This window comes from Fusarium proliferatum (assembly GCF_900067095.1).
Source record: "Fusarium proliferatum ET1 genome assembly, contig: FPRO_scaffold001, whole genome shotgun sequence".
NCBI classification, from domain to species: Eukaryota; Fungi; Ascomycota; class Sordariomycetes; order Hypocreales; family Nectriaceae; genus Fusarium; species Fusarium proliferatum.
In genome coordinates this window covers 513,059-525,103 of record NW_022194790.1, presented here as the reverse complement: position 1 = coordinate 525,103, position 12,045 = coordinate 513,059, and the positions used below count along the sequence as shown (strand labels likewise).

Below are 12,045 nucleotides of genomic sequence, written 5' to 3'. Positions count from 1 at the left end.
TTCCCTATCTCGGTAGTGGAGATGATGGCGCGGGGGAGTTAAAAAGAGAAGGTCTGCGCGATCAAGACGACGGAAACAATCGCCATTCTCATCAGTCTATACCAGTATATCAAGTTGAGTTGAGAGTCAGTCAGTTATCACACTACCTATAATAGATATCTCAGGTCAAGTACAAGAGGCCGTCTCTCAAAGTTGAACACTATTGTCCCTTCATCAACACCAACCAGCTCATCTCATCACTCTCTATTGATCAAAATGGCTGCCTCAATTGAACTAACAGCTCCTAACGGAGTGAAATGGTCTCAGCCAACCGGCCTCTTCATCAACAATGAATTCGTCCCCTCATCAAGCAACAAAACCCTCACATCAATCGACCCCGCGTAAGTCCCCTACCCCTCTGTACCTCACTCATTTACCCCACTAACACGCCCCAGCACCGAACAAGAAATCGCAACAGTGCAATCTGCAGATTCTCAAGACATCGACAAAGCCGTCAAAGCAGCCAAGGCCGCGCTGCGTCATGAATCATGGAGAGATCTCCCTGCCTCAGACAGAGGCCAACTCATGGCCCGTCTCGCTGATCTGATTGAGTCCAAGCGCGAGCTCTTTGCTACGATTGACGCGTGGGATAACGGCAAGACGTACATTGAGACGCTGGAGAATGATCTCGTTGAGGCTGTGGGCGTTATTCGCTATTACTCTGGTTGGGCTGATAAGACGTTCGGCCAGACGATTAACACGACGCCCAAGAAGTTTGCGTATACAATTCGTCAGCCGATTGGTGTTGTCGCGCAGATCATCCCGTGGAATTATCCTCTGTCCATGGCGACGTGGAAGCTGGGCCCTGCGTTGGCGTGTGGAAATACAGTTGTCATCAAAGCAGCGGAACAAACGCCCCTAAGTCTTCTCGTCTTGGGCGAACTCATCAAAGAAGCTGGTTTTCCACCTGGTGTAGTCAACATCGTCAATGGTCTGGGCAAGGATACAGGCGCAGCCTTGGTGCAGCATCCGTTGGTTGACAAGATCGCTTTTACGGGGTCAACAGCTACGGCAGCCAGTATCATGGGCGTCGCAGCAAAGACACTCAAAAACATAACCCTTGAAACGGGCGGGAAATCGCCGTTGATCGTGTTTGATGATGCCGAGCTCGACCAGGCTGTCAAGTGGTCGCACTTCGGCATCATGTCGAACCAAGGGCAGATCTGCACAGCGACGTCGCGAATTCTCGTGCAAGAGACTATATACGAGAAGTTTATCAAGGAATTTATCGATACACTTAACACAGTTAGCAAAGTTGGTAACCAGTGGGATAAGGAAACGTACCAAGGACCGCAGGTGTCCAAGGTTCAGTACGAGAGAATCCTAGAGTACATCGACATTGGCAAAAAAGAGGGCGCCACAGTCGCAGCAGGCGGTCACCCTCTAAAAGTCGGAGACTCAGACAAGGGATTTTACATTTCTCCCACTGTCTTCACAGACGTCAAGCCCTCTATGCGAGTATTCCGCGAGGAAATCTTTGGCCCCGTTGTTGTCATTTCCACCTTCAAGACAGAGGAGGAGGCGATTGATTTGGCGAATGATACGACTTATGGACTTGGCGCTGCTGCTTTCACGACGAACTTGGAAAAGGCTCATCGCGTTGCTGCTGCAATTGAGGCGGGAATGGTCTGGATCAACAGTTCCCAGGACTGCGATCCTCGTGTGCCGTTTGGTGGTGTGAAGCAGAGTGGCATTGGCAGGGAGCTTGGTGAGGCGGGATTGGAGGCGTATACGCAGATTAAGTCTGTTCACGTCAACATGGGAAACAGGTTGTAGATGATTGCATTTAAAATAAATACATAGGTTTTTGTCATGTCATTTTGACATCTCGCGCGCACTCAATTGAGGCATTTAGAATTGGGACCATAATGCTTCAAAACTCATCTGTATTATCGCCAACAAATAGATTGACAAAGAGAATGTAACCAGATACATGGTAGTACTATACCAGTGGTATATGAACAAAAAAGAAGACAAAATGAAAATGCTCAAGGTAAACAAGAGGATATATAATAAAAAGGACACAAGACCAGGCAAACCATCCAATCCAATCCAGTCCAATTCCCATAAAGCAATCTCGCAGACTCCATTCCAATCCCAAGCATTCATCATCTTACACTGACCAATAAATTAAGCAGATTTTGTAATGGCATACTCCTTCAGAATCTGGACTGCCTCCTCCCAGCCTCGCGAAGCAGCAATCTCAGTGACACTTCGGTCAAGCTCATCCTTCACATCAAGATCGAACCCAGCCTTCTCACCCAGAAGACGAAGGATACCCTCGTCGCCGTTCTCAACAGCCTGCATGACACCGCTCCACCCACGGTACACTTTGTTGGGGTCAGCGCCGTGCTCGAGCAGAAACTCGAGCATCTCGGAGTCGCCGCGATACCGGCGCAGGGCCTTGACGACGGGGAGATGCTCGCCGGGCGCGTTGATGTCGGCGCCGCCCTCGTTGATGAGGAACCACACGATGTCCTTGCGGTCTTCGCGAATCGCGGATGTGAGGGGTGAGAAGACACCGCCGTTCTTGTCCTCGACTGACACGCCCGCTGCGAGGAGGAGCTTGACCGACTCGAGCTGGTTGGCGACGACGGCCATCTCCATGACGCCCTTGAAGGCGCGGGGCTCGGCGAGCACGGAGAGGATGCGCTTGAGCACGGGGGGGTTGCGGACGGCCATGCATACGGGCCAGTCTTGACCGCGGACATTAGGATCAGCACCGTGGCTGAGCAAGAAGTCCACCATCTCGACCCTGTTCTCGCGAATAGCAGTCGTCAACGGCGAGTGACCCTTAGGGTTCTTATCGTTAGGGTTCATTCCCTTCTCCAGAAGCCATGTGAGCGCCTCCATGTTGTTAACACTGACAGCAGTCTCGACGATGCCCTTGGGAGAGCTGAGGTTCACGCCGGCATCGACAAGAGGGGGGAGGAATTGAAGACGGTTGTGCGTGATGCACTTGAAGGCGGGATACTCGCTGGCAGGGACGTTGGGGTCCGCCTTGTTAGCGAGGAGGAGGTGGAAGATGTCAGGGCGGTTATCGCGGATAGATGTGCAGAGGGGTGTGTAGACACCGTCCTTCTTCTGGTTAGGGTCGACCTTTGCGTTGAGGAGGACCTTGACTGACTCGATGTTGTTGACGCTGACGGCAAGCTCCATGATACCGGGTGCCTTCTTGGGGTCGGCGCCGTGGGCAAGGAGAACTTGCAGACAGGCGCTCTGGTAGGTGGCGGGCCAGAGCATGTGCTTGGGACCAGGCAAGTTGGGGTTTGCGCCATGGTCGAGAAGACTGTTGACGATGTCGACGCGCGAGTTCTGAATGGCCTCGAACAGGGCAGTCTTTCCCTCGCGACTCTTCAGGTCGGGATCCGCGCCGTAGTCGAGGATGAGATCGATGAACTTCTTGGGCGTCTTCTTGTTGATCGCGCTGCTGAGGAGCGTCTCGCCCGTAGCGGTCAATTGATTAGGGTCACCGCCGTAGATGAGAAGCAGGTGAGCAAAGTTGACCTTGTTGGCGATACAAGCAGCAGCGAGGGGAGTCTCGTTATCCTCGCCCATAGCGAAACGAGGATCAGCGCCGTACTTGAGGAGGGGAACGGCACCAGCGAGGAAAGACTTCTCCACGGCGGCGAAGAGCGGTGTTACACCATCGCGATCAGTGCCGTTGGGATCAGCGCCAAAGAGGAGCAGGAGGCGAACGGCCTCGGCGTCGCTGTTGAGAACAGCTTCCTTAAGAGCGAGGTGGTCAGGACCAGTATTGGGGGATACACCACGGTCCAAGAGTTGTTCAATGAGTTTGTGGTTCTTGCCGCGCACGGCGGTGAGGAGAGCGGACTTGAGATTGGCGGCGTCGGCGCCGACGGTGTTTCTCGGGTTCCAGCGGGGCATGCTGAAGGGATCGGCCTTGAGTCGCACGACCTTTGTGCCACCGTTGAGATCGAGACCCGAGAGCTCCTCGAGTGAGACTTCACTATCTGACACGGCGGTGTGTTGCGACCGTGCCTCATGGTGTTCATCAAATGTGCTCATGCGGTCGAATGTACCGGTAGTACCAGAGTGATAACGCTCATTGGAGGCGATTGAACTAGCAGTGGTGTGATGGTGACCGGTAAACGAACGAGCATCCGCCTGATGCAGTGAGGCAGCGAGGGTGTCCTCGCGCATAGACGACGATCGCTCCGTCCAGGGGAGGGGAGGCAATGGGGGTTGAGAAGCCATCGACATGGAGCCGTGTCCCTCCACACCACGATGTTGCGACGCAGAAGAAGGTCTGTACTGCGAACCACCGTGGTCAGAGAGCTTCGATCTAGGTGCCATACCAGCACGGGTATCCATGCGGTCGAGGGCAGCAGCGAGGCCAGTGTAGCCGATACCGAGCTCATTCTCAATCTTCTCATTGCCCAGACTCCACTGAAACATGAGCGCACTCATACGCAGACTCTCGCGCGTGCGTCCAAGGGCGCTGATCATCTTCTCGATGTCGTTGTCGCCAAAGATGCGGCCCCAGCCACGGCGCATACGGCCCATGGCGCCCTTGCGCTCGTTCTCGAGGAACTTGCCGAGCATCTGGTCCAGCAGCTGGAAGTCGGCCTGCGTCACGCGGAACTTCTTGCTCAGCTCTGAGATGACGTCGCCGGGGAAGGTCTGCTGGTTGCGAATACACTCGCCGAGCCCGGCCTCAATAGAGAAGAGGATTTCGCACGTGTCGAGGAAGTCGTGGGCGAGGGTGTCGAGGCCGTGCGGCTGCTTGGTCACCATGGTGAGGTACTCGAGCATGCGCACCGAGATGCGGTCGCCGAGCGCCGTGGTCTTGTGGCATAGCTCTAGGCAGGCGCTTTGCGCCTTGGTCGAGTTGGCCATGACGCTGCTCTTCTTGCTGGTCAGCGATCTCGGGGCGGTGGCGGTGGTGTTGGTGGCGACGCTGGGAGCTCTCTTCTGCGATGGGCTAGGCGCAGTAGGGCTCTTGAGAGGACTAGCGACGTGGACCTGTGAGGACACAGGGACGATCTGCTTCTTCTGAGGAGGAGTTCTAGGTCGTGTGACGGTTGTGACCTGTGCGATGGATGGGGCGACGGGGAGGACAGGACTGCTCGGGGACGAGGGCAGGCCAAGAGCTTCCTTTGATACGAGGGAGAAGGACTCGCGGGGACCTAGAGCAAGGGCTTCGATGAAAGAGTATTCCTTGTCGTGTCTCTCTGCAGCAGCTTGAGCGGTTCCCACGGCGGTCATTATTTTGTATATAAAAACGAATGGGAAGGCCAAGCTGGGGGGGAGAGGGGATCTTGTTCCCTTTGAGCGAGTGGGCGAGAAACGAGATACAAAGCTGTTTTAGCTTTAAAAATGGGGAGGTCAATCAGCCTTTATGGCGCTTTGGAACCAGTTCCACACCCAGAGATCGGGTCTGGTGCATGCCAGTCGAGAATTCCTACCGTCAGGTACCGCACTGTACATCCAACATGAGAGAAGAGTGTGGTCTGGTTGGTATGGTTCCCAGGTCTAGTTCCCTGACGGAAGTTGTCTAAGGCGGAACGGATCTGCCGGCCTGGACGAGTAGCGTCACGCCCAAGATCCCAGGGGGGGGGTCCACACCCGTCAGCTCCCCATCGAGGCGAGCTACCCAAGGGACTAGGGGAACCCCTGTTACAGAGCAGATCGACGCTTTGACTGTAAGACCAAGTGCCACGGACCCTGGGTCTCTGGCGATGGTGAGGGGAAGTTGGGCGACGCGATGTGATGTCGTTAAGTAAACGGGCACGGGTGTATTACCAGCCTGGGCCAAGTACGGTATCCCGATTCAAGGCATGAGCTGCAAGGAAAGATAACGATCCGATATGTAGAAAATGACTGGGAATAAGAGCGGTAGAGAGAAATGGGGTATATCAGATATCGTAAACATGAAACCAAAAGCGTAGTGTAGTGCAGGCAGGCAATAAAGACATGTACGCTCGGACGAAGCGTATGCAACCACGATAACTGAGCACACTCAAATCTCAGCACTGAAGAAGCTGGTCACCCAAATGTTTAGTGATTAAGTGCTGTAGAGTAACAGAGGCACAGCCCGGGGACAAATCACATCGTCACCCGAGGGGCAGGGCCTGCTGCACATTAAGCTTTGCAGGGGTGCAGGGGGGCTTATCCCCAATCGTCAGCAAATTTCACAGGGTCCGTGTCACACATTTCACAGTGCAACGCGAGTTGTTCAGCTGGTCTTGCTTGGCCGAGGCTACACTGTGTCCAGATCTATTGTTAGTGCCTACAGCTAGCGCACCGTAGCGTGAAGCACAAGCGGGCGAGGGGGGTCCATCACGATCACAGGTTCGAGTCGGGATTAAAGAAACCCTGTGAGTGCAAAATGAGAACCTGCAGAAAATGGATATTTCTCTTGGTCATCACTGTTGGGCCGTGGCTCTTTTTTTTTTTCTTCGCCTGAAACATCTGTAAATGCAAGGGTTTGCTTTATAGGAAAGATCTACTCAATGGGGGAAGTTTAGCTTGCGAGCCACCATCACTGGAGCAAAAACAGAATTCACCCGCTGTAAGCCCCCCATGGCGACAGACTCTGGCGCTAGAGCAGAGCGAAACCACGGGAATACAGAGAGCGTTCCTGACGCCAAAGGCGGAACAGGGACATGGATTTGAGAGATTATTTGACATCGCTTGAATCGCGAAGGAGGGGAACAAGAAGATAGAGAAAGAAAAAGAAAAAAAGAAAGGAAACTGTCGTTTATGTATGCATTTCTTGGCTCTTCCCTTGCATTTGAGTCACGATACGAAAGAGAGAAAAAGGCTCCCTACTTCCCGAGTGCGCTGATGTCTCGGACCCCTGGCCTTTCTCTCCACCAGACGATAAACTACCTACCACTGCGAGATATGGATGGATCGTGAGATAGCCGAATAAGAGAATTGACTGGATGATCAATTCAATGCCACCTCCAGCCACGTCAATACCACCTTTCCTCGCATGCGCATGAATGACAATTTACGTGGTACGGTATGCCAGTAAGCAGCCATCCCTGCTTATTATACCTCGTAGCAATATATACAGGGTCCCATCACGAGCTCAGCCCAGCTCAAGATACAGGCGATAAACACCACCTGCAGATGAGATACTGTATAAACAAAATACATACAAATCTCAACTGCCACGTGGGGAAGTGCGTAATGCAGGGGGGAAACACATACCCGAGTTTGGTTTGCCAAAGTCTAGACTCGTAACAAGCAAGCCCCGAAGTATGTCTCCCTCCATCATCTCAACTCTGATCCGGATCGAGACGTCGCTAGCTCTCCCCTAAAAGAAAGGGGCCGCTACCCAAGAGAGGATGAACGAACCTTGATTTTGTTTTTTTCATCCCTTGTGATGCAGGCTGCTTGCATGAACCACTGGGAGGAGACGTGTCGTAAACGAGCTGTTGCAGCCCTATGATGAATCCATGCATGGCATCATTGATAAACATAATTGCTTTTTTCCCCCATAATATGCAAGTCAATTAAATGCGATGAATCAATTTCCACCCCGAGTCCCAACGAGCCGGGACCCGTTCCCGTTCGCTGTACCACTTTTTTTTTTTTATCTTTCGAGGCGTCGAGGCCAAGTGGGCTTTTCACAACTCTGTTTAAATACGCTCTGAGGCCTTGCTGGCTTCTTTTTTTCGCAAACGGCACTCGAGATACCTTAAGCTTTACGCGCGGCTGTGCCGCATTCCAGGTTCCTGGGTGCTGTTAGAGTTAAGTTAAGCTGGGGGAGATCAAAGTCAATACACTGGTTTTTGTTTGCCTCCCATTCCAAATCTGATCTGTAGTATTTTCGTGATGCTCTCCCTGCTTAGACCTCCACTGCTGTGCTGCTCACTGTGGTGCTGTGAATATCGCGAAGGATTTCACTGTAAGGGAGTTTTTTGCAAAAGACAAAGTGACGATATATCGCACCATTATGCAGCCGTTGCGCATGCGCAGCTGAGACTGTTTTGCTTTTTCTTCTCTGGCCGTCACGTTGCTAAGTCCGAGACTTGCATGCCTCATAAAAAGAGAATAATCGCCCTCACCAGCTGGAATGACGCCAGGTCCCAATCCCGCCCGCAGGAAAAAAGAAACCATCCAATCGAACAATACCAAAACCCCGTTTGAGCAAGATTACTCCACAGGAAGCAAGGGAAACACACACAATTGAACATGTCACATCCCGTATTTCTGCAAATCTGACGTCTCGCACGTAAGACAAAAGACAAAGCTGATGTAACATTGGAGGTCCGATGGACGGCGGCTCGGGACGGAAAGGCAATCTCACACAACGAAGATAAACTGTGTTCGCTGTCTATTGTCCCCATTGTGCATGCACACCTTATCTGCTTTACCTAGCTAGAACAAAAAGGCCCAATTCGTAGCCACCACCACCAACTGTGCTTAGTATCAGTGCGCATCGGCCGCGTAGAGCCTCCCGTATCTGAGCACCCATCTCCAGGCGTTTTCGTGGCGTTTACATACAGGGGCTGTTAATCCGCCCGCACTGGAAATGGCTTTCGCATTTCGCGTCTGGGTTGTTTACATTGGAGGGTGGCTTGCGTCGTTGTTGAACAGAGGGTATTGTCGATTGAACTCTGTTGTAATTAGCGCTGCAATCAGCATCGTCTTGTTCCTCACCAACACTCTTGAGAGTACTGTACAGTAATTGATACCAACACCAACAGTGAAAGTGACACGGCACACTCGCGGACAATTGCCTCCCGCACTGGTCAGTGCCAGAAGCAGTGCTCGGACATGACGCCACGATTCTTTTTAGATCTGGCCCTCTTCCCAAGCCGTTGATTTTATCCCCGCGTGCACTCTAGCACTCTTCAGACTTCACCCACCCAGTAGTCTCTGCACTAGCTACACTACCAGCCAGCCACAGACCCCGTCTAGTCCCAACAGACCGGGACACCAGAGAGAAAGAGAGGGAGGGACTCGGGAAAATGCCAAAATCAGTCCGAACCCAGGAGATTGGGTTTGGCAGTGGCGATTAGTTGGGGAATAAAAGAGACGTCGCACACAACAGATCGGATGCGTGCAATTGGCTCGAGGGGATATGGAGAAGCAAATTACCGCTTCGTTTCGGACGACGCTACTGCGCTTCGGAGTAATTCCGCTGGGAATTAGTCACCGTCACTGGCACCCGAGTGCTTGGGTCGTAGACGTAAATGCTCTATCCACAATTAGGCGTGAAACGGTCAATCAATGAGAATATCATAATGCGACAACAACATCTCAATCCAAAACACCTAATAAAAAATCTCTTCTTTTCATTCTTGTCAGGACCGTTACTGGTAGATCGCGGTTTCACATCTAGATCCTTCCGCCTCATTGTGTCCACCCAGATCTAGGGTAAGCCTGCGCCTGGAAGATTAACAACACGAGATGATGCGTATATTGAAGTGTTGGTGGTGTCGGCTAGAACGAAACAGGGGAAAGAAGACGAAGCTAGGCAAAGCGTGTGTCGTCGCGTACCTGAAGATCGAGCTACTTTGATTGGGTCTACTCAATCGGAATCTTCCACTGGCGCTAGTTAGAGTAAAAGCGAATCTCAGTTCTTGCTCCGAAGAGGAAGTTGGAAATTGCGATTACTATTGTTCGTGTTTGTCGGAGCGATACATGTGCTTCATTTACGGGGAAAACTCGCTCATTTATCTGCAGGCATTAATAAATACCGACGGGTTAATTCACACGTGAAGGATCCGTACTGCTGAGCTACCTTGCGTGTCGTGCAAATGTTTGCCTCGTCATTCATGCCACTTACGCAGCAAACACGGCATTTAGTTGATAGCAAGATAGATAGCTTTATGCAAGGTACAAACATAACATCAGCCCTATCACTTCTCACATCACCCGATCTCACTACCCATCTCTCACAACCACAATCTCGTAGAATTACAAGGCATCGCAATATCATCTCACATCCACTTTTGCAGTCTAGACCCCGGCGTCCTCCGCGCTATAGACCAAACAGCCCAGACTCCGCCACTACCGAAGAATCGCGGTAGCTACCTAGCCCACAAGTCTTTTTTTCTTCAATCAGTAGTGACCATCAAATGACGAAGTTGGCCGACGTCCCGAGGAATGCGGAAAAGCCTTGACCACCGAGTTAAAGAGAAGTCGCCACTAGATCGGTATTTGGTCAGTGCAGTCGTTGTCCGTGATGATCGACAAAGCGTAAGTGAAAGAAAGGGTTCACGCACGTCAAAGATGCCAAATCCTGCTAGTCTTTTTGTCCGGCGCGTGCTAATCGCCCACCGGTTCTACCGTTGACAGCGGATAAACCCCTGGATGATAGAGCTTTGATGATGGACTAAAGTGGTGATCTCTAGTTTGACGGTGTGGCTAGACTTGTTGAATTCATCGAATAATGGCCTGGGGACCAATCTACACGTTTAAGAGCTTACCATACCAAGTTTAGACAAGTTTGTTTGTTTTTGAGATAAAATGTCACAAGTCTCGCCTGTCCGCGGGTGCCTAGGATAATGCCATCTTTCAAGGTGAGATAAATAACTCGTCACAATTCATCCAAGTTATACTAATGATGCCTAAGTTTAACCTAAAGTGGTCTAAGAATTTGTGACCATTGAAATCATAGTCCCGAGTTTCTTACTTCCCTGGTTTAGAATTGTTGAAAACTGATATCATGATTACCCTACACAAGGAGCAATGGATTCCGCATTTAGGTTCAGCAGAGGTAAACTTATATGAATTTAGGATAAATCTTTATTGAGTTTAGCATTTCTTTTACCAAGTTTATTTTGACACTTAAAGTGGAGGTGTACCCGCGCGCACCTCTCCCATCATCTCGATCATCTCGTGGTCAAGTAGTGCATACAGCCTCACGTTGGGGTCTGATTCCTGGAGTGACTTTACGCAATCACCCACAAAGACGGCTATTCCCGCTCTCCGTTCAGGCTTATGCGAGGCAAGGGCTTCGTGCGCGGGCAGAATAACATTGCGAATCCAGTCAACACGACTTTTGAGCTGCATATGTTGAAACGGCTGCTGATACAACCAATCGAAATTATCATCGACGTCGAGTCCGATGATACGGCACATGGTCTGAATGCATAAGGAGTCGCGTCGCTGCGTGATAGTATGGGGGTTCTCGGCGAAGTGCTTAAGTTGTTCGATGTCCCGGACGTAAATCTTCCTTGCCTCTATGATGCGTTCCATCAGATCAAGAGTCTTGATGACTCTGTGCACATCCATCATGTAAAGCCAGTCGAAGAGATTGGCCCAGGCGAAGTGTGTTGCCACCGCTCTGTGCTGCAGGATGTGCGTGACGTTGTCGATGAAGTGCTTAGGGGCGACGTGCTCCCTGGCCCAGGCACGGTTCGCAGGCTCGAAGAGCAATCTCATCTCGATGCCATTGGTGTCTTTTTCAGAGTACGGAATGGGCCTGAAGGCTTCAGGCTCGGGAGGGAGGTTCTCGCAGGTAGGCAGTCCATCGACGCCGGCGATCAACTTGCTCGTGTCGACGTCAGGGTTGATGTTCGGATTGTCGCGATGGTGACGGATCCATGCGAGGCGGCGATCGAGTAAGTGCTTCCAGTGATCCATCAAGCCGGGGATGATGCACGATCTGCTACCTCCGCCTTGGAGCCTGATAAGGGGAAGTTGGCGGCGTTCGGCCATGATTGATAATGTAGAATGTTTGGAGCGGGCAAATATGTTGTAGAAATGAATGGTTGATGGGGATGATGCTGATGGCAAAACGTGCTGTTTTGATGATAGATTCTGGTGAGGTGATGATGAAGAAGAAGAAAGGAAGGAACAGGTGTTGCGAGGGCTTCTTATACCCCAGGCAGCTGCGAACAAGGTTACTGATTGAATTATCACAAAAGTGTATCGTCCTGTTGCAAATCAGAAGACTCATTTTTGTTGAGGTTATACATATTGCCTTTGAGATCCAGGCCTCCTATAGGGGCCTCACTGTTAAGCCTTTATTTAGAAAGTTAAAAAGCTCGATGGCCTCGTACAAAGCGGACAGCTGGG

At 51.5% G+C, this 12,045-nt stretch overlaps 3 protein-coding genes across 3 annotated transcripts; 1 reads left to right on the top strand and 2 right to left on the bottom strand.

The window, feature by feature from the left end:
- Positions 1-255: 255 nt before the first annotated feature.
- FPRO_01950 (putative aldehyde dehydrogenase) lies at positions 256-1,815 on the top strand (the record flags this gene model as incomplete). Its single annotated transcript, XM_031225784.1, has 2 exons — positions 256-380; positions 435-1,815. The coding sequence occupies 2 exons, from the start codon at positions 256-258 to the stop codon at positions 1,813-1,815; spliced, it is 1,506 nt and encodes a 501-aa protein (XP_031074523.1).
- Positions 1,816-2,169: 354 nt separating this feature from the next.
- FPRO_01951 (uncharacterized protein) lies at positions 2,170-5,268 on the bottom strand (the record flags this gene model as incomplete). Its single annotated transcript, XM_031225773.1, has 1 exon — positions 2,170-5,268. One exon carries the CDS (start codon positions 5,266-5,268, stop codon positions 2,170-2,172), a length of 3,099 nt encoding a protein of 1,032 aa, XP_031074522.1.
- Positions 5,269-10,812: 5,544 nt separating this feature from the next.
- Positions 10,813-11,685, bottom strand: FPRO_01952 (uncharacterized protein; the record flags this gene model as incomplete). Its single annotated transcript, XM_031225762.1, has 1 exon — positions 10,813-11,685. One exon carries the CDS (start codon positions 11,683-11,685, stop codon positions 10,813-10,815), a length of 873 nt encoding a protein of 290 aa, XP_031074521.1.
- Positions 11,686-12,045: the final 360 nt, after the last annotated feature.